At 39.3% G+C, this 26,194-nt stretch overlaps 1 protein-coding gene across 2 annotated transcripts in view; it reads left to right on the top strand.

The window, feature by feature from the left end:
* MET (MET proto-oncogene, receptor tyrosine kinase) overlaps positions 1-26,194 on the top strand; it is an 86,629-nt gene that overhangs the window by 25,081 nt on the left and 35,354 nt on the right. For both annotated transcript variants that reach the window (XM_017733082.1, XM_017733081.1), the window contains exons 3-5: positions 7,903-8,094; positions 19,892-20,026; positions 21,414-21,587. In XM_017733082.1, the coding sequence (XP_017588571.1) occupies positions 7,903-8,094; positions 19,892-20,026; positions 21,414-21,587 (501 nt within the window). The remainder of the gene's footprint in view (positions 1-7,902; positions 8,095-19,891; positions 20,027-21,413; positions 21,588-26,194) is intronic.

Below are 26,194 nucleotides of genomic sequence, written 5' to 3'. Positions count from 1 at the left end.
GATTAGTTCAGTCATTTATTCCTCTGGAAATGCTATATCAGATGGCATACAGTAATCTGCCTGGGCACAAAATCTGTTCCCATCCGTATGCAAGTTCCTCTATGGGGTTCTGACATCTCAGGACAATAAATGAGGGCAGAATGATGGGCAGAGTGCACTGGCATCCTTTAAGATACGCTTAAACCCTAGTAATAAGGGGATAGGCTGCATCCACGTTCCTGTCCTGCCCTCGCTGCCTGTCTGCCGTAAGTCCTGGCAGTACCGAGGGTCTCCGCTGTGCCTGTACCAGTGGAGTGCAAGGCAGGGTGTGCTCACCCTGCTACATGGCCATTAGCTACATGGCCACCTACCCACCTGGCCAGGGAAAACTTGACTGGGGCAAACAGCCTGGCAGAAGGGATTGCAGGGAGAGTCTGGACTCCAGTTAAACTGCATGGGTAGAGACACAGGTATGAGTGTGTAGGGGTGTGGTATGAGCATAGGTGTGGGTCTGGGTAAGGTTATCTCAGGCTGGGCTGGATTTAGCAAACACCTGGCTACAGCAGTAAGGGCTGTTTCATCTCTGGGACTGGCCACATGGACACCCTCATGAGGGAGTTCCTGAGAAAAAGACAAGGCAAGGAAAAAGGCAGGTCAGGGAGTTTTTTTGGAGAGTACCACACCACCCCTAGCAGTAGATATCTTTGCAGACTCTTCCGAGCCCCAGGAGCTATGGAGTTTGGGGACTAACCTCTTAGTCACCAACTGCTGCCAAAACTACAGTTTTCCTTCTGATGTCCTGTTAGAGACCTGTCTTTGCTTTCTTCCCAGTGCTGCTGCTTGGCATTTTATCATCTTCTTGATGAAAGGTGGATTTCTCTGTGAAAAAGTGGTATCCATTAAACTACCATTTTCTGCAACAGACACAGATTTATCAGCCAGAGTCACTAATAGTGTTCCATTTCCAGACTTTTTAATCAAATTCTTCCACTGAAGGCTGGGCTCCCTATTGGTTATTAGTGTGGAAAAGTGACTCTGCTGCTTTTCTCTGTAATTGCACAGAAATAATTTCAGGCAGAAAGTAATTTTTATTTTGTTAAAATGGATATCTGGTCATGTGGCTTTTATGTCTCAGTTTCTGAAGCCCCTTAAATAAATCCAAAGACTAGAACTGGACAAAGAATAATTTTCTTATCCTACGTAGCCCTGCAAACTAGAAAAATTTTACAGTCCCAAAAAAAGAGATGTCCAAAATATATGCTAGTAGTTATGTAGTGCTAAGGACACTCCCTAAAGATATATAATATTCAAATCTGAGCCTCTTTTCCTGGGTTCAGACCAAATTCTAAGACTCCTTAATCCCAGATTAAGTTCACATCAACTCTGATGATGACTATTCTGCAATGGGACCATATCAGCCCTTTCTGAAAGATCTGCTTGGATTTCTTTAAGCACAATTCCAAGTTCCAGAGAAAGAGAAGCTGATTATGCAGTGCACTGTATGCAGATCTGAGTCCTGGATTCATCACACCTGGCTTTGGTAGGTGGTTGACACATCTAAGCAAGCAATGAATTTTCCTTATGTTCTGCTGCCAAAAAACGGAGACACACATAAGTCTTGACAAAGCAGACATCTGCCTTTCAGCTCACTCAGCACCCACCTTACCTCAGCAGTTTTCTACTTATTCTATTTATTCTGACTCAGGACCACATCTGGCCATCATTATTGCTCACTAAAGCAAGAGTAGGTAATTATTATCCAGGAGAGAGCTGTGTTACTCAAACTTTCTAGGTGGCATGTGGGTTTCTGATCTCACACAGCTTTTGCATCAGAGTGGAATTACTCCTCATTTCCAAACATACAAGTAAAACCAGAATCAAATCCCACAGTAAATTAAAAAATAATAATAATGCTGAGGAGGAAGATCCATGGCATAAATGGTTCAGAAAGCAAGTGTAAGTCACAAGAAATTATTACTTGCACTGTCTACAGGGTGTGAGAAACCAAAGAAATGCTAGAGAAGTGATATTGCAGGCAGTGATAATGAGAGCTTAATTTTCTTGAAGCGGATGTCACCCGCTTTTGTACACAGCCTGTGGAAATTAGGGCAAATTGCATGATTTTCTTCTAGTTTCTGGACTTCTTTCTGTCCCACACGTCTTGCACCACTGTTTTGGCTAGGCATGCAGTTGTTGTGCAATGTTTTGTTGGAATAAGAGTCCCCACACTCAGCGTTATCTTTGGATAACTGGTCTAGGTGGAATTCCCAGCTTTTCTACTTCACCACAGCTTCCATGTTAATAAGGACTTCTATGAAAAATGCACCTGATAGACACTACAAATGTACAGCAAAACTGCTTTCATCAGCACAATATCTCCAATGCATTACTTTATTTCTTAAAAATGTGTAATTAGTCAACACCTCTTCTTTGATAATCTGTATACTGAGTTAAATGCTAAATTAATATAAGGGAAATCAGCAAAATGCAAAGATTACTTAGGTCCATTTTGTCTGCTGAATCAATAGGATTTACTTAGTGCTAATGCACTAACCAGATTATGAGAACTAATGCAGTACTGTTCAATGACAAAAGCAAATAACTCTTTGAATGATCTTGACAAAAGAACATGAAATCATCTTAATTTGTATTAACTAATTACATTTAACATGTTGATGTTTTTTTACCTATTACTTTAAGTGGAGCATCAGTTCAGTGACTTCCTTCCCCCATCTCATTTTAGTGGTGAAGTAGATCAAAGCAACAAGTATTAAGAGTTAGTGAAATGATACTGTGTAAAATTTTACACTGATGGAGTTATTTTAAACATTTTATTCTAAGAAAGGGACATGCCTTCTCTGTATTTCATATAAAAATCTTTGAATTGCTTTCAAATACATGAGGAGTATTGGGAAGAGGAGGAATGAAGAAGAGGGAAACAATTCTTTGTTTAAAACAAAAAGAGGAAAAAAACTCTTCTACCTTTTAGAGTAAAGCTTCATTGCCTCAGCAGAAGTTCTTAGAAACAGAGAACCCAGTCCCCTGTCCCAGACATGTTCCATCCTGCATGAACACTGGACTGAGTTCACAGCACCTACACACCCTCAAGGTGTTGTTCACTGGTCAAGAAGAAACCAGAGGCACAGTGGCTCTGCTTCTATGGGAACTGTTTAGCACATGAATTGGCTTCCACTGGTAAAAGTGAGCCCTACAATATGATTCATCTTTCCCTTCCATAGGATTACAAGAATCATCATTACCATGATGATGATGAAATCACTCACATCCTCAGACAACAACCTGGCTTCACTGAATTATTTGGGACAGAATTACATTCTTGGCTTTCAATGGAGAGAAGCCATGATCAAATGCACTTCTCACCTGAAGAGTAATAATGCAAACTACCCAGAAAATTCAAGTGTATCAAGAACAGCAAAGCTATATTGGCTAAAAATACATGGAAATATTTAGAGAAATATGATAAGGTTCTTCTGTGTTCCTCATGGTTACTCTTCCTGTTCAGAGTCTGCTGTACATGTAAATTCTTCATCATTATGTGTTTGATTCTAATAGGACCCACTCTAAAAACTGTAGTTTGATTATTCATCTTAATTTCACGGACTTCAACAACAGAAAAGGAACTTAGACACTCTATTAGGTTTTAATGGTCTTGGGAACCAATTTTTTATGTAGAATCATCTATTCATTCACTCCACAGTAGTTTCTTTGAAAAAGGATTTTTGCCATTTGCAGACATCTGGATCCAGGTCATTTAACAATAGCTTATTTCTCCCTACGCCATGTTATGCCACAGATCTTAAGGGTTGTTTCCAACCTAAAGGATTCTTTGATTCTATGAAAGGAGAAATGCTGTTGGCTCTTGTAGGTGACCACTTCTCTTGAGGGAGAATCCCAGAATTCACAGCAGAAAACAAAAGCTGATATTTACGATTTTGATTCTTTACAGCCAACAAGTTAAAAGTCATATGAACAAACCAGCAGGAAATAAAACTTATTACAGTCTCTGTCCAGCTCTGTGGCTCACACGCATGCACACACAAACGCACAGCTAGCTTCAGTATAAAGTCAGTGGCAAAAGAGGCAGGAAGGTTCTTTGCGTGTGTTCCAACAGGAGCATTGACTACCTCTACACTGCCGAAGGCTCAGAGGCAAAAGACGAGAACAATGGCGAACTCAGGGTTTTATCCGGGGGCGGGGAAGAGGCGGGACTAGGGAACGGGGACCAATGGGGAAGCTCTGGGGGAGTGGTGAAGGGCAAGAGCCAACATCCAACCATGGACACAGAACTGGGGTTGATTACCATAACAGAACATGGCATTCTAGGAGAGGCTTCTTTCCCTCACCATGACCACTGAGTCTCTGGCATCAGAGACCATCTTACCAAGAGCTCTCTGTGTCCCTTGTGCCACAGGCTAACCAGCCACCACAAAAACTCATGCATATTCCTACTTTAATTTGAACTTTACTTTGTAACGGCAGTATTTTGTGATTGACCCTAGGAAATATCACCTAGTTACTTTCAGACCATTTCTCCAATTTGTCAAATTAAAATTTAATTTTAATGATGTCTTCCAAGTGGCTCATAAGACAGTATTAAATGTTCTGCAGTGATTAAGTCATTGATTACCAGTTTATTCAAGACATTATACATAATATCACTTTCTATATGAGCACCTCACTTAGCTAAGAAGAGCAGGTTTTGACCAGCTCTAGAAGAGCCTGGAGGAGCGTTTCTCCAATTTGCAGTCACTGAAAATTAGAGAAAAGTTGACAAAAATATATTTGGATTTTTTTTCCCTGAGTATAGTATTTAGACTAGAGACTAGGCTTTTGGATCATTTTTCTGACACTGACCTAATCAGGTATTTTTCTGAGATTTTCATTCATTTCTGTAAGAATTCCTCCCCGCTTTTCACTTTTGGCTTCAAATGTGCAACTCTGTTTTGCAGCTAACTGATGGTTTATATGTCATATTCAGTGACCACGAAAAAAATATTTCAGACAGTGACAGCTCCTGATAGCTCAGCTCAGTGATGTCTAGAGACTTTTTTGGCATGTTTGTTTTCTGTGGACCAAATCAAGGGTAAATTCCAAAACACCACAACTTCCCGTATGAACAAATAAGATAACATTAATTATCTTCTAGCCTTCTGGACACATCTGTAAGGCAGGGCTTGCTCACACCTCACGGCATTCCAGCGGCACACCTGTGCCAGCTTAACATTAACAAAGGCCTCTCTATGAATCACAGGCACAATTGGCACCTCTTGTCCTACAAGAGAAGCAATGTAGCTGAACCCAAGCACTTACACGTGCTCTAATCATCCATTTCAATAGTTGTGTGATTTCTCAGTGGAACTTGGCATAATATCCTGAGTGCATCATCTGACATCAGTTATTTTTCCACATTGACAGCCAAATAGATAGTTATGTGTATTCTGGGAGGGAGGAGGGGAAGGAGAGAGAGAGAGAGTGAATCTGGCTTAAAAGTGTTAATTTAAAGCAGCTTCTTTGCCAAAGTTTTCCCTGTTATCAATCTTCCTTTAGTTTTCTAAGTAGCCTTTTAATCTCTGCATTTCTACTCAAAGATCAAAGCCTTCCTATTTCTCGAACAGCCAACCCTACATTATGGTTAATCCATGAAGCACCAGGTTTTTTAAGAACCGTACGTGTAACAATCTCCAGGTTCTTCAGCAGACAGACAAAATTATGGCATCTCTGAGGAAGGCTGAGCTGACTTTGTGGCTGAGCTGACTTTGGAGAAGCTAAGAAAGGTGTCAGGGCAAGCAGGAAAATCTAGCCACTTTTTCCAAAGAGCTTGAACAGGGTTTCATGAGGCAGCATGTTAGGATGTTTGAATTGTGCTGAAATGACTATGTAGGAGGAAGTACTTTAATCTTAGCACTGAAACATCTCTTTCCAAAGTCTTTGCTTATGGAAAAAAGCAGTTACAGGAAAGAGCAAAGATCCCAGGTTGGGGGAGGGTAAAATCAGAAATCTGCCTTATTTCAAAAAGCATGAAAACTGTACATCTTTCTGCACTTGAACTATTCATACTCATTGTATGAGTAATCTGCACAGATGTTTCAGAAATACTTTTAGACTTGGTAGGATATGAGTGCAAAAGAATACAGCTTTTAACTTGTTTGATGGCCAAAACAAAGAAAAGCTAAATTTGCCCATTGATGATTTAACCCATTCAAACACTGGGTTAAAAAATACTTAAAGTATGTTCAGTGTTCCTAGTTCAAAGTATTAGTTCAGTTCCTGCAGAACAAAATGCATTGTATATTAACAGTTAATAAGAAAACTAATACAGTAAACCCTTTAGTATGTGGATAACCAAACTATTAAGTCACTGCTGTACCAGATCTAATTTGGAAGCCATTTTTCTCTATCATTAAGGCACTGCACAGAGATTTCAACTGCTTATTTGGTCTGATGCAGTCTCTCACCTAAATGGCACAGTAAATTGACAGGGCACCTTCAGAAAAGCTGGCATCAGTGCTGACTGCAACTCCTAGGGACCACAGTAAACCTCACCTGCAAGTGCTGTTGCTGGGCTCAGCTCAGAAACATCACAATTCAACTGCAAAGGACTGAGCTACTAGGCTGAACATTTTGTTGATAGTATTTTCAATGCCTTGGGTTTCAGTCTGGAATTCACCAGAGTTAGGCCAACAAGAAATTCTTCAGTCATTGCTTTCTTTTTCATACTTTGAGGAAAGACATCTAAATCTAGAAAAGAAGACAATAAAATTTTACTCCTACATGCTCTTTAAGGGTATGATGCAGATCTATTTGACTTAGTAAAAAGACGCTTGACTGTCTTAAAAGATTTTTTTAAACCTGTTTGAGACAAAAAACAAATCAATAAAAAAATAGGAGAAATTAAGCTCACTATTGATTTCAACAGAAGGAACCACCATAAGATTCTTAATAATCTTCCTAAATGTTTATTCATAAAGTATGTCAAAGTGGGAATATGCTACATGACTTCCAAATTTAAACTGGTTAAAGATCCTTTAAGTGAGTCCTGGTTATTATCTTTATACAATGTCCCCAAAACAGATGATGTAGTATCAATAATAATGAAATTATCAGTTACTAGATGACTATTTAATTGTTAGGAGGTTATATTCTTCTTCAGAGGTAGTTTAAAGTGTATTGTTCAAGACTTTTTCCAATGAAAATTAAAAACATGTAATCTCTATTCCCAAAATGAAAGAGAAAATCCTGCAAATGCAGCTATTATTTTAGTACATTCAAGTCACATAGAGATCAGATGAAATAGTGCATGAACCATATATGATCAATACAATAATCTGAGTAATTATCAAAATCTGGATTCCCCACAGTTTCATTTAAACATACAATCAGAAACATATTTTTCCTAACTTATCTCCCTTTTTTTCCTCTTTTTCTCCACTTTATCTCTGAAAAAGGTGGTGAAAATCAAAGAAGAATATTGGAAATTGTTATTTTAATATAAAAAATCACATTGCTGTTAGAGAATCTTTTTCTGGGAAGCTGTTTTAGAAGTAGGTGTGTCACTGGGCAGGCTCTGCAGTACAAGAATTCTCAGACTCTTGGAGAAGCAGCATTAAGGAAGTCACTATGAGAAAGGATACCTTGATATATGCGCTTATACCCATATCATCTAATTAAATAAAGACCCTATGTCTTATTCCTGCAGACATGATTTAAAAAGTTAAAAGAAACATTCCCTTAACATTAAGAACTTGTTGCCTTCCTCATGGAACATCATAACTGATGAAGCAATTAAGTTTGAAACATTTTAAAATACTTTTGGTCGAATGCATTTGTGCTAAATGACTTCATTCTGACAAAGATCTATTGCTACTCATAAAGACTACTCATCTGTACTTCATTTTCAAACAGGCTTTTTCAAGAAATGCTTCATACTGCAGAGCACAAGATGATGAATATCGCTTAGAAGTTACGACTCCGCTGCAGCGGGTTGACTTGTTCATGGGCCAGTTCAACAGTGTCCTGTTAACTTCGATATCTGTCTTCACCAAAGGGAACCTTACCATTGCTAATCTGGGAACTTCAGAGGGCCGCTTCATGCAGGTAAATATTACCATATTACTACAATAACTTCACAATAAAAAAAACCACCGGAGTTTAGCAGGATGGTGAAAAGGGAGAAGCATTATTACCCCAGTTTAAAAGGGGATTAGAAAATTGAAATTACCAAATAGAATACAGCTTCTGGAATATAAATGAAATGTCTAATAGAGCATTCAGCATTTTAAGTGTTTACCTGGAGTTTGTGGTTTGGAATAGTGGTTGAGGAGCAAATTCTATCATGATCTCCAGCTGGCTTTGTTTACAGAACTGTTTTGGTCCATACAAACAAGAGCTCTTTCAAAGAAAACTAAACTGAAAGCACTGTCTTGCATAGACATCGAATAGGCTCCAATCCCTTCTGGGGCAGAAAGGTCTAAAACAGTGACTGATTATTCAAACAGCTTCAAAAGTACACTTTGTATGGTGATTTATGCTAGAGGATAAGATTAAATCTATTCAATGTAAAATGCCAAGACAGTTTATAATGTAGAAGCAGGAGCCTCAGCATTAGTTGTTTCTATATACTGATCCACTCCTCTGGCACCAAATTCCTTGCTCGTGTACCCATAGCCTATGACTCACAGCTGTAGAACTGAGATTAGCTCCTTCTCCACCTACTTTCAAGTTTCTCTGAATGTGTATTAGATTTTCAGGCTCTTGCTCACCCCTATCTCACTCTGTTCTTTTGGATTACAGTTCTTCCTGTCCTAAAAGAGGTTTTCCATAAAAAAGTGATAAATCACCCTCCTGAGTAGTCTGTCTCCCTCCACTGAGTACATAACTAATCTAGACAGGTAGATTATACTACTTGTCTTCTTTGTAGGTGACTAATGAAATAAATATAATGCATAGAGGCAACAGTCTTTAAAATCTTGCCAGTCAAAATCAAATACCAGAAGAACAAAGACAAAATACTTTGAATTCACCCATCTTATTTCAACCACTGTCATCCTGCAGTAACTTCCTTGGAGAGCTTGGCTTCTCCAGCTGCCACAGAGTCCAGCCTGGACATGCATCTCAGCCTGGATCCTTCTTGCAGTCAAGGACTTGTGTTATTTCAATTTGCCAATACTATTTGTCTCCTAGAAAGCTTCCTGAAGTATTGGCAGTCTTCTGGACTTTTTGCTCTGTATGCTATAGAGAGTCACCAAAGTTAGTATTATTGTCCCACAGCCATCGTTAGCTGAAACCTTGTGAGAAGACCATCAGTTGCTGTGCCATTCCAGTTTTTCCCATTTCCCATACCTTCCATTAGAAAATATGTGGGGACATGTAGCCTTTAATGGAAACAAGCCTTTCCTTTCTTCTCTCCCTTCCCCTCATTTTTTTGCTGCAAGCAGTGTGTAGGGTTATATATTGTCCTCAGTATACGCACCCTGTCTGGATAAAGGGAATCCATACTTCCACTCTTCTGCACAGACTGGACATGGAACCAGCTGCATAATGCAAATTCTGTAATGCTTCTACAGGCAAGGAGATCAAAGTGATTTGCCACAAAGGACAGATGAAAACTTGGGGAAAACCATGTTTCTCTTTTCCCCTCCCAAAAAAATTGTAACAAAACTTTCAATGCCAACGCTGCCAGTTTTACCTTAACATCCTATGATGATCTTGATAACTTTAAGATGCAGTCTGTCTTCTGTGCAGGAAAGGCAAATGCTAAGAGCTACACACCGAGCATGGGCCCAAACTGCGCTCTGTTCTTGAAAGCAGATACTGATTCACACAGCGAACATGAGCAATTTGTTTAACCTTTCTGAAGTAATTTCCTTATCTACAAAATACAATTAATAACAACTACTCTCTTATTCCCAGCATTTCTTCTGGGCTGTCACAAAGCTTTTAGGAAGGTTTGGTAGAAAGCACAAGGGAGCATTATTTTTATTTATAATGTTCTTTAAATTATTCATTCAAATCCTGCAGCACACACTTCATTCAGATGTTTGCCCAACTCACGGAACAATTAAATATTTCCAGAATACATTTCCCATTCCAGGTTCAGTTACAGATCAAAAGAAAAGGCTATTGTGCAAACTGCACATGGCCATTAGCAGAAATATTCTCATCATTGAATCAGACTGGCTTCAGCTACAGGGGGAAGTCAGCATTGGGCTCATATTGTACTAAATAGGATCTCTTTCTTTGAGGGTTGGGTGCAACTAGCAGGAGAATAAGCATACTGACTAGCTTTAATGATACTACCTTCAACTAAAAGGTTAGTATTTGTTTTGTCTTTAAATTATTTTGGAAGGGATACCAGATCTATAGGATAGATCAGACACAGATTTTTGCAGAATTTAATGTTCTCTTACTTTTTTTTTTCTCTAATAGTAATCTAGGAAGTGCTTTCAAACATGTTCATTAGGAAATGCCCAACTAAAACAGATTTGTAGTGTTTCTATGGAAATATAGCTATTAACTGCAATGAGAATTCGATCATTAAAAATTAAGCTATTATATGACCATTACTGAAGTAAAATGGGTTAAAAAATCAGGATAATCTAACAATGGCCTAATTTATCAAAAAGATTTCCCCAAAGATTTCCACACATTTTTAGCGATGAAATGTAATGTAGTTTCATTCAGAAATCTGTTGGAACATATTGCAAAGGATCCTCAGCTCTTCACTTATTATGCATCTCACTTTTGCACAGTCATTTGCACTCATATTTTTAGGTCTTTGTACAAGCAAATATTGAATTTTCCCGTGCAATCTCCTTGTAACTTGTAGGTATTTAAAGCTGACTTCAGACACAGGTATGCTTTCAGAGAAAATTAGTTACGAAATTCTACCTATCAGGGAACCTGTTTTAAAACTGGTTGTATTGTGTTAGTATCTTGAGAACATGTTATCATGCCAACTATTTAAAAGCAAAAGAAAAAAATATTCATATATAGATTTCTAAATTTAGAAAATCGGCTCAACCCTTTCATTTTGTATCTTCTCTGAAATACCAAACCTTACCATATTTAGACAATTTAGTTTCTGACATAAATTTCAGTACTAGCAGCCATCCATGAGATTAAAAGAAGTAATAGTACAGTACCTCTGTCTTTGAAAACAGCACCCTGAAGTGTCCAGATAAGCAACAGCTTGGTGAAAGTAATGAACATTTGAATTACATTTTTGCTGCATTGATTTAGGGTTTCTTATAGTTGTTATGAAACATTTAAGGGGGGTAGGGGAGGATCTCTTGAAAACTTAGTGATCTTGTCATCTAAATTGAATTGGAGCTCAAAGCCTGTGCTGTGGAAGCCAGTAGGTGCAGCAGCAAGCTACTGAACCTGAGAGAAATTTATTTGAGAATGTTTCTCATATACCCCCATTATACTTGCTTACACTTGATCAGCAGCCAACCACTTGATGTTGTCTTTCTTTTCTTTCCTCTTTCCTGTCATCTTTCCATCTCCTTCTGCTTTTCTTCTGCTCATCGTTTTCTACCTTCCTATATTCCCCTTGTCTCCAACTCTATTTCTGTCTCCATCTATTTTTATCTCTTTACCACATGACTATAGCATAGCATAGCTGTAAACTTCAACAGATTTAACATGTAGGTTTTTCCTTCTGTAGGTGATGGCTACCAGATTCTGGGGGTTGGATGTATTTAGAGATGTATCACAATGAGTAGTTCCTAACTTTACAAGTGATTCCCCCAAAGCTTATAGAATTATGCATCAAAATTGTTAATGACCCAACTCAGAACATAGCCCACATTTTACTTATTTAAAAAAAGTCTTCTAAAGAACCAGTAATATTCAGAGTGCAGAAGCAGGTATTTTTCATCCAACCAAGGAATCCTTACCTGTTGTTTTCTGCTTTTAGTTCGATAAAATAGAATTATTCACCAGAACAGCTTTAGAAAGCACTGATACTGGAAAGTAAATATAGGCTCCTTCACTAAATGCTTTTTTTTTTTTCAGCCAAAATCTGGGACTAAAATAAAATCAATCTGGATGGTCCAAATAGAGAAGATGCATGTGTTCTTCTAAGGAGGATAATTAGGGCCATGAGGTGAATTCCAGATCTCTCCTGAAAAGTACTGCAGCCCATTAACATACTGAGCATGTTTTGGCTGCTTCAGAAATGTCAAATCTGTATTTGGCCATGAATAGATTGGAGTGTGTAGTTTACTAAATATTGTGGAGTTTCTGTTACAAAACAGACCAGTAATAATTTTTCTAAGACAGCTGACATGCATGAGACAGAAAAGAAAAATGGCTTTACTTCCTTCCTAAGCTGGAGCCTGACAACAAACTTTTTTTTTTCCCCTTCTCTTTTTTTTTTTTTTCTGCTGAGAAGTTGCAGCTGTTTCGGCCTTTCTTATTGTGCTTGTTTTCAGACTGTGACTGGGAACACAGACTGTAACTACAGCTGTTGGGTGCATAGTGAATCAGGTATTTCACAGTGGTTATTTGATTAGAAAACAGCACCCAGTCACACTGCTATAGCTGAGGAATCAGATTTTCAGCTGGTGTAAAACAGCCTTATTCTGTTCAAACCAAACTACGCTGAGAATACAACTCACAACTGGAAAAGACACTTACATTACCAGCCAGTATTTTGGGAAATTATAGTTTGTCAAAAAAAATTCCACCCCATGATACATTGAGATAAAATATCTTTTATTTTTGCTTGGTTTCAAGGTGTTTTGGGTCTTTTCTGCCTGAAGTTTTTATTACTTCAGAGAGTGTTTTATGAGTGATGATGAAATGAGTTCTTCAGGAAGAGGAAATCTTTGTGGTAGCCCTGGGAAGTGTGGGATATGGGAATGTCTAACAAGATTTATTCTTAAAAGCTCGCATTTGGTCTGGCCATAACAATGAACAAGAGATCAATGCCCTTGACGTAGCAGAGGCTGGATCTCAGCCTGAGATTATGTTTGGAAGCAGGATAGTGCATGTGCCCCCTACACTTGAAGCTGGCCTCAGCAACATAGCACCCCAGCAGATGCACTGCTTGTTGGTGACCTTCTTGAGGAAGAGGGGGCTAGAGAAATTTTCACTACACATTTTACAGCTGCAATGGGCAACCACTCTCTACAGATGCAATTTTGGCAGCAGCGCCACCTCATCCTTCTGACTATGCCAGTGAAACTCAGTGCACAGTGGGGCAGCTGTAGTGTGGAATGAGAGACCCCACCATGGGCCCTCTCATCTTCATGGTTCAGTAGGACATCCATCGTGTTGCTTCTGGAGGTGAGGAAAGGGTCTTCCCATGGGCATACATAGACTCTGAGGTGCCATCAGCCACATGCTGGCTGCAGTCCTGTCCCATCTGGCTGGACATGAGCCAGTGCTAGCTGAAAACCAAGCATTAGCAAAACATAGTAATGCATTGCCATATCTGAACAGATTCTGGACAGAAAATGGCTTCGGGCACAAAAACCAAAGCATGATGGCACAGATAGGCCTTGCTGGAGTACTGCACATCACACAACAGGCCACTCGCCCTCCCTGGGGGCTCCCTGCACTAGTTAGACATGAAACAGTACAGATTAATAGTAAGCCTTATTCTAAATAACCATTATATCCTGGTATTTTTAACCAGACATTTTGCTAAGAAAGGTTGTATGGAGTTATAATAAAGGTTCAAGGAGCAGAGTTCTGGCAGGGGCTAAGATAGGTAAGGGAGGGGAATGAGGCAAGTAAAAGCACACAGTCATACCTTTCTCAGTACCCTCCAGCTTCGGGTACTTGGTGACCCAGAGATACCCTGAGCTGGAAATTGCACCCATATTTGGCCCTTAATAGTTATTTATCCTTATCCTTAATAGTTATTTATCCTCAGTTTTGTGTATTGTTTTTTAAATTTATTTTTGTTTTGTCACAGTGGTATGCTGTGACATTGAATTTCATCATTTCATTCTGCTTTGAATGATAAAGAGCTTTTTGGGGTTTCCTTAACCTGCTGCCTTATCATTTATTTTGTTGCCTTTGATTCTGCCTGATGAGGTATGGGAATGGGGCACTCACAAATCAGTGGTTTGGGAAATTCTCACACACTGAGCACGAATCTGTTGTCTTTCACATCCAAGCAGACAGACACTTGATAATCACACTCATTTCCCAGGAATACTTATGATTAAAAACAAACACCACGACCAAACTTTAACACACATCTCATTTCCCCAAAAAGAGAGAACTTAGCATGTGTTGTAGCTGCTTTCATAGACTACATGCCAGGGAACATAATGCATGCTACAGAAATCAGTGAAAAAAAGTCACATCTGCTTTTTATTTGTAACTGCATTCAAGGATTGGGAAAACTTGTCCCAGAATTCAGCAAGAGAGCCAAGTCTTCAACATTGCTCTCTTGCAAGCAGCAAAGCACCAAGACCTCACCACTCCAGGAACCAAGACTCAGAGCCATGGTGCCTGTCAGCAAAATGAGTCGACACAGAGCAAAGAAATACAGAGCTTTGCATCTTTCACTGTGCTCAGTCAAATCCAGTTTATACCGTAGTGTACTAGAAGCCATATGCACATTTGAATTTATCAAACTCCTTTTGATCCAGTTCCTGTCCCTCTAGACAAATTTAGTTGTAATAAAACCCACCCGTGCAAGTGGCAAGCTATATTTGAAGCAAGTGCAAGAAGGTCAAGAAACATATGAGCATGGACTTTAAACCCTACGGAGCCTGGAGGAGGAGAGAGTGATGGGATGCCCATGGAGTCATTGCAAATGTTGTCCTCAGTGCCCACTGCTGTCCTGTTTCAATGCCCCAGCAATTCATCTGGCTTCTCAATACTGGCAGTCTGACCTATTTAAGGCTAAATGCAAACTGTGCACATGAGCATTTGTAGGAATGTGAATAGCTGCAGTCCTTCCATCTTTCATTTTTAAGCCAACAGAAAACTGTGGCAAACTCTTGATAAGTAGCATTTCCATATCTATAGCTCAACTTTTAACATTTATGACAGCAGTTTTTTCTGTGGTAAAGAATGTATCTTGATTCTTGCAGGGAAAAAAGGTATCAAACACTGCAAAATGCAAAATCCATGTAGCCAAATAAAAATTAACACCTGGTGCTGAAAAACTGTTTCGAGAGCACATATGTTTTAATATTCAGTTTGAGTAGAAAAGCTTACACTCTTCAGAAGATATCCATTATATTCTGCAAGGATTAGAATGATATACAGCATTTAGATGGCTACATATGTGCCCTTTGCAAGGCTATGCTGCATATCCCAGGGCATTTGAGGCATTGCACAATAAAGTTAACCCTGAGCCTATCTCTGCTTGGTAATGGCATACACCTGCCAGACATCCAGGGAAAAAATAACAATATGATACTTAGATTGGATTCCTTTTAGAAGGCCTCTCATTTTTGCAGAAGATATTTCAACATGTAGACAGTAACATTTGTAATTCAATCCTGCTGACTAGCAGAACTGAGCATCAGAATGATTTTTAAAAGAAGCTGTTGCATGCTGGTTTTCAACTCAAGTTATTACAGTCTTAATTTGCCATATTATGCACAGACAAACCTAGACCCAAGTCTTCATATTTAACATTAGTACTAGCTGATGGCAATGAAAGAATATTTAAATTAATAGTTTTAGTGTTCATGGAACTAAGTGATCACTGACTTCCAGTATATAGAATATGTTAATATATTCATTAATTAATTAACTGTTGGCTGTTATCTTAGTGGAAGTAGTCTGAGCTATGCTGGAAGAAAATTGTTTGTTTTTCTCTAAATAGAGAAACAAATACTGTGTTTGCTTTGAGAAGGATGTCTGGTGTCATAGTTACTGATATTGAATGTGATTCTCAAAGACATCAGAAGAGCCACATGTATTTAAATGAAGGGTTCATCTAGTTCAGTGCCCTGTCTCCAGCAGTATTGACAAGTGGATGCCTAGGGACCCAGACATACATGGCTACTACCTCTGCTTCAAGTCTCCAACTTTTCCTTTCTGGGGATTTCCTGAGCTATTGATTTTTGTCTGTTTAGCTCTTTCCATGTACCTGTGGAGTTTGCCTTTGAATGTGCATTTCTCTTGCATTCACATCCTTTGGCAGGGAGTCTTGTAGGTCATCACATATTGCTAGGATGTCATATTCTTTTGTTTGCCTTGAACCCAAGTCTTTGTTTTGTCTTTTGGTGGTGTTTAGAATTTTTATTAGAATAAAATCATGGAATAATAGAGTCATTTAGGATTGAAAAGACTTCTAGTATCGAGTCCAACCATTAACCTAACACTGCCAAGTCCACGACTAAACAATGTCCTTAAGTGCTGCTTCTACATGTCTTTTAGATACGTCAAGGGTTGGTGACTCCACCACTTCCTTGGGCAGCTTGCTCCTATGCTTGACAGCCTTTTTGGTGAAGAAATGTTCCCTAACACATAATCTAAACCTCCCCTGGTGCAATTTGAAGCCATTTCTTCTTGTCCTATTGCTTGTTACTTGGGAGAAGAGACCAACTCCAGCTGGCTACAACCCCCTTTCAGGTAGATGGAGAAGAGAGTATATGGTTAGTCTCTACCCACTCATGATTCTCTATTCATTTTTCATAGAGATTCCACATATACCATACTCAGTCATTGTTCATTACAGACTTTTGATCATCTTTGTTTCCCTTCTCTGAGCTTTTTCCCTTTTTAACACATTTTTTTGCCAAGAGGCAACTAGAACTGCACAGAGTTTTTAAGTTTCAGGCAAGCCATGAATTTATATGTTATTGTGGTGTTTTCTGATTTGTTCCCTAATCATTTTCTAATAATTTCTAAGTATTTATTAGGTTGGTTTTGGCTGCTGCTAATAACTATCATATGCCGCTTTAAATTAATTTTCTTTGTTGTATTTCACCTGCCATTTTATTGCCTTGGCATGCTGTCTTGTAAAGTCCTTCTGCCTTCCTTCATAGTCTTTCCTCATCCTAACCACCTTGAATACCTTCATATCATCAGAAAACTTTATCACTGGACTGCTCAACCACTTCTCTAACTCATTTATGGGTATATTGAACAGAATGGACCCCAGCACACACACCTTATAGAACACCTCTGGTGACTTCTTACTATTGCAGTCACTGACCATTTACTGCTAATGCCTGTTTGTTCTCCTTTGGTTAATTATCTGTGCAAGACCTTCCCTCACTCCTAATTGCTTGAGTGCAGGCATGTAAATAAGCTTTCATTTCTCTTATGCTCTGGAGAAATGCTTGGTTAATAAATTAATTATTAAAATGTAAATTAAAAAATCCAACATCCACTCTTCCCCCTCCCTCCAAAAAAAGACATCCCCCAACCCCCTCAGGATTTTATAGTTTTTGCAGAGGGAAATCCTTCTGTAGTACTGAACCATTTTCATGGTAGTAGTCCCTGTATGTTGGTGTGTCCATGGCAGATTAAATTTATGCTGCACACATACCAGCTCAGTCCCAAGCCATAAAAACCAGAGCTTTATAAGAACGACACTGGAGTCCTAAGTAGCCTCTTCTTCCTGCTGTAGAAGCTGTCTTCAAATTGCTTTTTTTTTCAGGATTATGTTGGATAAGGGTAAGATAGAATTTCAAGGACTGGGCTGATGTGTGAGAAAATCACACAGTTGTATAGACCAAAAAGAACATTTTTGCATCTCTGTTATAGCAGCACTGTAGGCTGGTAGATTAGTTCTAAGCGAAATCCAAACTTTTATTCCATGAGTTAGTAAGTGTAATCTGAGCTCCCTGTATGTCATGAGGTCAAGGTCTAGTCACTTGGGCTTTGAGCAGGTGATTTGACTATCAACCTCAGTAAAATAAAGGTCAGTCAGTGTTTAAAGCACCGAGTAATTTTTCCAAGATTGTAGAGATGGAATCCAAATTTTCATGTATTGCTGTGAGGTTGGAATGCAGATGTGTTTAAAGGGTTAAAACTGTGGCTCAATCAGAAAGAATGCTTGGCAATAAGAGGAAGCCTGGATTAATGATGGAAAAGAATTCTTAGCATTTTATAGCAGTGGGTATTCGAGATGAGACACGGCTAATGATCAACTAAAAAGGTATTTGCAGCTGTGGTGCTACCTCTCCCATAATGCCAACATTAATCAAGCTTTTTCATGCAGCTTTCCAGTACATTCTATTTTTCATTGTCCTGAATAGAAAAACAGAGCTCATGCCCTATTACACTGAGTCAGAGACCATACTTCTGTGTCACCAAAAATGATCATACCTTATTGATTTCTAAAAGCTGCACTTTCTGTGTGGTGAAATAAATCCATAGCAAAGTCTATAACAAAGCCAGTTTCATTTTAAAGAAAAAAGCCTCTTGCAACCCCTAACTATAAATACCTCTGGGATGTGAAGCAGTTATCGGCATGAATTAACTGCTCATATATTTTATTTAAGTCTTGAATTACATCAAAACATCAGCTATAATTACAGCATCTCTAAGTCTAGTTTTGGAGTCAGCCATCTTGTTGAAAGACCTTGGCAGAGCAAAAAGCCAGTGAAATCGTGTAAGTCAATGTCCTGGCTGTTCTGATTCTGCCTTCGGAGACAGAAGAAAAGCTTCATTATAGTAAAAAATGAAACATTTGACATATGAGTTATTTCCAGAGTGGCTTCAATCTTTTTAAATAATGAACCCCATTGAATCCTAACTTCTCAGCAAATGTTGATTATCTAAATTCCTTAAGTAAACTACACGTGATACAGCTTTTGAAACATGAACATGATATTCCCTCATGTAAACAATCCTCTGCCTTTGTTGCCTGATGCTATCACATTTGGGTGCACATCCTTCTGGATTGCAGGCCCAAGCCTATAAAATCTTGCTATCAAATATCCACCCTGATCTGCAGATGCTTTATGCCTCTGCTTAACAGCCATGACTCATCCCGTTAAAGTCAACAAAGTTACAGTAGTAAAGTTAGGCGTGTGTTTGCAGGAATAGGCCCAGATTCTCAGAAGTATTTAGGTAACTCAAGATGCAGAGAGATGAGTAGTGGGGGAATTTCATACTGGTGTGACTAATCTCCCCAAGATCTCCTAAAATCTAAAGACAGAGGAAGAGAGGGAAGGCTTTTTGCGAAGGGGCTTCAGGACAACTAAATTAGGCTTCTGTTTTGGAGCATCTCCTAAAGGATCCTCCACCATTCTCTGTAATTTAAGAAGTGCTTTGAATACTCAGTCCCGGACACCCGGCTCACACAGAAATCAGCAGGAGCCAGAGCTCAAGGTGCCCAGCCAAATCTTGCAAGGAGCTTGTCAGTGCAGCAGCCATCTCGGCAGCTCTGGGTATTGAGGTCTGCATACTTGTGGCTCTGAGGGGCTGCCCACAGTGGCAACCTGCAGTGCCTGACATAGCTTTGTAATCTAATTGCCCCACATGCAGCAAGACCAGAGACTGTTGACACAGGGTGAAGTTTACTTTTCAAACTGAAAGACCAAAGGGAAAATAAAAGGAAATGTTTTTGACTTCTGAAGACCTGGAGTTTTAAGATTCTTTTAAATAGACATTGTAGATAAAATTCTTCATTCTTAAATGTATAGGACTGACTAAATGACCTATCTTCATTTTTTATGGTGATTTATAAATACCTGAAATTAAAGGACTAGGAAACATGCAGTGACTCCTGCATATTTTAATAAATATGGTGTATTTTGAGGATCCTCCAACAGCCATGATTTGGCTGTGTTAAATAAAGTAGATTTTATAGCACTTTAATCAGATTATGATGGAACATTATGCAAAATATTATGCAATGTAATGCAAAGTAATTAATGCAAGCAGAGAACATGAGACAGCTGAGCAGCATGCATTTTTGTTACATACTGCCTGCTGATTTTAAAAATTTCTTTCTTAGATAGTGGTTTCCCGTTCAGAACCCACAGCTCCACATGTCAGCTTTCAGCTAGATTCCCACCCCATCTCTCCCCAAGTTGTTGTCAAGAATTCATTGACAGATGATGGCTATACCCTGGTAGTGACTGGAAAAAAGGTGAGTGGTTCATAATCTAATCCTTCTGTGCACTGTGTAAACCTGCCTTCAGAGCAGCAACTTTCGGTAAGAGCAGCTGTTCACACTGCTGCTTTATGCACTGCATCCTCATAGCCTTGCCATTCCCTAGGGAACACTGGGGCTGCAAGTTTCCTCCAAGATATATTTTTCCCCTACTAAACAAACTGACAGCCTAATATTGAGAAATGTTTAAATAACGTAAGAGCTTGTGATATAAACCAACAAAAGCCAGGAAATGCAAATTTTAAGGCTGAAACCCTGTCCCTAATTCGAGTGCTTGCAAAGACAAAACACACAATGGCTTAAGAAAAGAATGGTGCTCAGTTTCCTGGCTTTTGTTGGTTTGTGTCACAACACTGTAACTTTTTAAGGAGGGTTGTGTGTGCAAGTGTTTCATGGGTGTTTTTAAAACTGGAAGGCAGTAAAGCTTGGAAATTACTTTAGCATGTAGCCTACAAAGAGTTAATAAAAATGAAGAGCTATCATAAATATGCTATTGTCATAAGTAGATATGCATTGAAGAATAGGTTTTAAACATCAGCAGATAATATTACAGATAATCCTAAACCATAATCGTAAGCAATAACTTGACTCCTTGAGTTCTATAAGAACTTGCAGAAATACATCAGCCATTAGTAAAGGCTGTTATTAATCATTTACTAGAAATGTATGAGATATTTATGAGTGATCTTCAGAAAATGTCCAAAATTAATTTAAGGAAGGTACTGAAGTATAAAGAAATATAAGGCACTTATATAGTAATGTAATTATATATTCATTTCAGTATTTTGACCAAAAATAATTCTTACATGTTTAGTGACTATTTCATAACTACCCTGATATTTTAAGCAATATAAATTTTAACTTATACTTTAGGTACAGTATAGGTTTTTTGATGATAGGTGTTAACAAGTACATGGGTAGTCACATGCTGTAAGTGTGCCACAGATATTAATACAGCTCACCAAAGCTGAAATAGCCATCATGCCTATTTTAACAGACGTATAAACTAAAGCATACTGAGCTACACTGTTTTTCTTCCAAGAAGTGGTGCAGAATTGGGAGGAGCTCACTGCTGTTTTCTTTCTCCATCAGCAAAAAATGCTATCTTGCTGTAAACACCAGATGCTGGTAGTAACTGTATATAACATTAAGATGCCTTTAGGGTTTCTCCCAAGTGAATTTAAAATCATGTCAGTTAAATTACTTATAAGATCCTATAATTACCGAGCTAAAGAGAAGTCGAACTGTGGCTTGCACATCTGAAATCTGAGTAGCACCAGCACACTATGCATAAATAGAGATTCTCCTTGCCACTTAGTGTACGTATTAAAAGGATGTGTGCATCATGTCTCTCCATCAACAGATAACAAAGATCCCGCTGAAGGGGCCAGGCTGCCGTCACTTCAGGTCCTGCAGCCAGTGCCTGCTGGCACCGGCCTTCATGCAGTGTGGCTGGTGCAGCCAGCAGTGCCTCAGGTCTTCTGAGTGCCCCAGCAACACCTGGACCCAGGACACCTGCTTGCCTACAGTTTATGAGGTAAAATGGTGGATTTCTCACATTTATTTCTTGAGGGAAGAAGAGTCTGCACTCTGTAGACATCTTCTGTTTATGTAATCATGATAAATTTTCAGCTGTCCCCAACTTCCCCTCAGCCTTGATGTCCATAAATCCTCTGACTGGATGCACGTTGTCTCCCTGAGTATTGTGGGCTAAGATGCTCATGGGTGGACAGGTTTGTCTGATCATCCTGACCAGCCTTGGGAGATCCCTGGCCCTACAAAGCACTTCTGGTAGGGAAACAAGATGGGTCTGAGCCAGCCTGGCAGGGGTCTGACAGGAAAGGCCAGTCAAAGATAGGAGCACTCCTCCTCTCAGACCCCTCTCAGAGGCAAAAGTGGAGGAAAGCATTTCCTGCCCACAGCTGCCACAGCCTGACCCAACACAGAAGGTCTCTGGCTCCCGCTGTTCATCCATCCCTGTGCTGGGTCCAGTGTTGGAGGAAAATCTGGTGTTTCTCTGTGAGAAAAATTCCCTCTTTCTGCTATCAAGCACCTGGAGAAGTTCTTTTTACATAATGTCCCTCCCTGGCTCCTTGTTCCCATGGGTCCAGTTGGCACCAGTGAGGAGCAAGCGTGTAGCTGCACTCCTGGGACAGGGGCAGCCAGAGGCTGCTGCCAGCCAGCCAAAGCTCATCAAGGGTGTGCGAGAACAAAAAGGCACAGATGAGCAGAGAGCTGTGCTGGTACAGTCCAGTCTTAATTTAGCTATGGTTAATGCAGGATTTGTACTGTACCTGGGACCAAATCTTCTCATGTGGAGTGTCACATAACTGTGAAGGCAGAGGTTTGTAGGGCAGTTGATGGACTAGAGATCTAAGGGAAGGACAAGTGTAAAACTTTCTGGTAGCATTTATACCCATTCACTTGTGTTAGTACATTTAAACTACATCATGTAGTTAAAAATTCATTTTCCTTCATTGGAATGCAACTTATAAACAGAGATAAAAATTTGATATGCCAAACTCTTTGAGAGAATAAAAAAAGGGGTTTTAAATAAATAATGTATTTCTTTCAGCCAGGCATATGATCTCATGTACAACAATTTTTTTAAGTTTTAAAGTTTTAGGCAAAACTGCTATTAATCTAGAAATAAATATAGAAACATGTGTTTATGGGGTTGGTTTTTTCCATGTTGACCTTTCAGACACAAAATTTAGGATTAACACAGGCAAAATTCAGTAAAAAAAAAATGAAAAATTGTAGGAATCAAAGCTAAAATGGATGGAAAATGGAAGGGGAAGGGGCAATTTGCCTCACCTTCTACTGCCATTTACTTTTCAAAGGAGATGCACAAAAATTGCTTATGCAGAATGTGAATAGTTTACTTTTCCTTTATGCAGCAGTACATTTATTTCAGAAAGGTTGTATTAGATAATGAAATAATCCTTTCCACCTTAGTTTGGATGAGACTGAATCACCAATTCAAAGGTATACACTGAGAATTAGCTCTTACACATTTTTCTGTACCTCTGCAGGCCCAAGGGGCTCACCTACCCTGCACAGTTTGTTTCATCTTTTCTAGACCTCAAGCACAAGTAGCATCCCTTAATGTTTTTAAATTTGCAAACTTTCCAACAGTGGTTGTGTATTTCCATGGCTCAAAAAAAATTTCTCAGGCTCTGAACTGCTTAGTTTCTGATTTTCAGAGGGGCTGAGCTCATGTAGCCCCCTTTTATTTTAATTTTGAATGCGTGCACTCAGCAGTTTTAAGAACCAAGAGCCTGGAGCCCATGCACAGGCACTTAGACCAAGAGGTGTACCCCCCACAGCCACCTCTGCAGTCCCTGTGAAGTTGCTGGGAGGGGAGCCCCCTTGGACGTGAGGCAGTGGGAACAGGTGTGAGGCTGGCTAGGTGCTCCCTTTCCCCATGTGGCTCAGCCCTGCCTGCTCAGCACAAGCCCAGTCTACTGCTGTAATGAATATGGATCTGTGACACTGATGGATATTAAAATGAATCTCGAATTACTGCATGCCGATGTTGGTAGGTGTTGCTTCTAGAAGGTTTGTAAGGAGAAAAACGCAGCTGGGTACTTAAATCTCTTTGGATTGCTAGCTGTTAAGATAAATTTCATGCTCTACTGGACCATGACATTTAACATGATTACTGAAAAAAATATAAAACAGATTATTCATCATCTTCTGATCTGTCTTTAAATTCATATGCATAAAATGTAAGAAACAAGCTAGTTTTGTTCCTAACAAACAGAGGATGACCTGCTTTGCATTGTATCTGAAATTCAGTCCGAACCTCTCCCTAATATTTTGCAGCTTTCAGAGGGACAGATTGCTTGAGATATGTCATATGATCGCTTTAACCTGAGGGGAACAGATTGCTCTCTGAGGGTCTGGTCCAGTGGCTGTTAGCTAACTAAGTCTTCTTTTCCCAGGTTATTACACAGAGTGGTGTACAATGGGAAAAGAAAAAAAAATACACGTTTTCCTCTTAGGAGGGATGGCAGAGAAGAAGCCCAGTGTTTTCCCATGGAGTCCTGCAGATCCTTGTCTCTTTTCCCTGCTTTAAGCACTTTCCCTTGGAGCTGTGGGTTGGAGAGGAGCAGTCAGCTCTGCCCAGACATAGACAGTATAGTAGGGCAGGCACTGGGACACATCCCCTCCACAGCCCGACTCCCAGTCTGTTCCCATCCACTGCCTCTGCCAACAATGAGGAGTTTCATCAGCCTGGACAAGCAGTTCTAGAGGGAAGCCAGGGGACTCAAGGGAGTCTCCTTGGAGATCACTTGGTGCTGGAACAAATTGCAGGCATCTGCGCGTGGCGTTCAGGTCACGCTAAAAGGTGAAGGGTGTAAAAGAAGAAACAAATTGGTCTCCCTTCTGATTCTTTGTTGTGGTTAAAAATCTGACATGGTTTGTTGTTGTTTTTAAAGTGAGTCATTTTAGCTGCCTTTTGTATCAGAAGTATCAAGAACATCAGGCCTTCTGCTGCCTGTTTAGGTTGGAGGCTTTGCTGGAAATTTCATATGTGGTTGTACATGTTCTTGTCTCTGAATTAAAATGAATGGGCTAAAGAAACTTTAATAATTAGGTATTTTTTAAAAGAATTTATTAAGTATATAGTGGATATTAGCTGTCAACATAAATAAAAGGAAAACACAATGCTTTAAATTTTTCCAAAAACAAAAACTTAACTTTCTGCCGTAAACAAAAGTCCAGAGAGCAGCAGAATGACAGGCCTTGCAGCAGGACTTGCTCCATGTTATCAGTAGAGATAACACAATATTTTTTTGAATCCTGCATTTCATAGCATTTATAACTGGTTTGCATTTTGATTGTTTTCTGTTACTACCAGTGCAATGTAAGTACACAGAAGAGGCCTACATATACCTCAGTTCAAAGATCAGGAGGTTCACTATCCATTCCTGTCAACTCTCCCAACAAAAAGTCTGGAAAACCATGTTTGACTTTCAGACATTTCATCATACAGAACAAATGGAACAAAAATAAATCTTGAATAACAACACTCAGGGGGAATATCTGCAGAACTTGAAAACAAAACTTTAAGATTTTGTTTGTTTAGTTTTTGCTATCTACTTAGAGGTCTTGCCTCCTAAATTTGTTGACAGAATATAGTAAATACCTACTATCCCTCAATTAAGGCACACAGGTTTGTTATCACAAGTCTCTTTTGGCGTGTAAGATCGCTAAAAACCAGTTGGGTACCTTCCATTTTTATTCTGTATGGCTTTGTGAAGCCCTTATTTTGCTAACTTGTGGATTACATTTCGAACTCTTCAAATGCCACATGTCAATGTATTATTGTACAAAACATCAGGACACCCTGTACCCCTACAGAGCAATTTCAGTCTCTGCTAGGGTTTCGTTATTTCAGAAATAGGTAATGTGCTGAGATATTGAACAGAGTGGAAAACTAGGATCTGAAGTCAAATCCAGATTTTGAAGAAAAACCCCAAAGAAATAAGGAAAAGTTAAAACTGGGAATAGCACAGACTCCATGGGCACAGTACAGCTCCATGCTCTTAGCTGCAGTTGTGTGTCTGGGGGCTGTGTGAGTATCACTCCTTTTTTACGGATTTGTGCAAAAGTACTGCTCCTGCATAGGTTCCCTCTTCTTTGCTCATTGAGAGCCGCTTCAAAGCTCTTTTAAAAACAGGAAAGATTCCTCCTGGCTTCAGTGCACGTTAGATCAGACTCTTTGTCTGGTTTCTAATGAGGGCAGTAAATTTCCCCATATATAGTATATGGTATAATTCTTTTGAAGTATTCTTCAGCTGCCTATCTACAATAGTTCATTTGTGAGAGTCTTGAAGTATGGCTACAAGAGAGTTGAAAAGAAATGTGCTGTCTTACTGGATTTCCAGATGAAATAATAGCCAAGTATCACTCAAACACTTTCCTTTCAGCTTGAAAATTAAGCCGGGTCCTTTGAAGGACACAGCTGTATTGCATTTTAGGGGCAAAATTATTATCACTAAAGCATTAAGTTTAAGATACTTAAGGCATTATGATCACAAGTATAAATTCAGTCTGTCATTCCTTTCATTCTTTTTTGTTTGTCTAGGGGTACTGGTATGTTTGCAAAATTATGCAGTATTGTTGAAAGTCCTC

This window comes from Corvus brachyrhynchos, unplaced genomic scaffold (assembly GCF_000691975.1).
Source record: "Corvus brachyrhynchos isolate BGI_N302 unplaced genomic scaffold, ASM69197v1 scaffold32, whole genome shotgun sequence".
NCBI classification, from domain to species: Eukaryota; Metazoa; Chordata; class Aves; order Passeriformes; family Corvidae; genus Corvus; species Corvus brachyrhynchos.
This window is presented reverse-complemented; position numbering and strand designations above follow the sequence as displayed.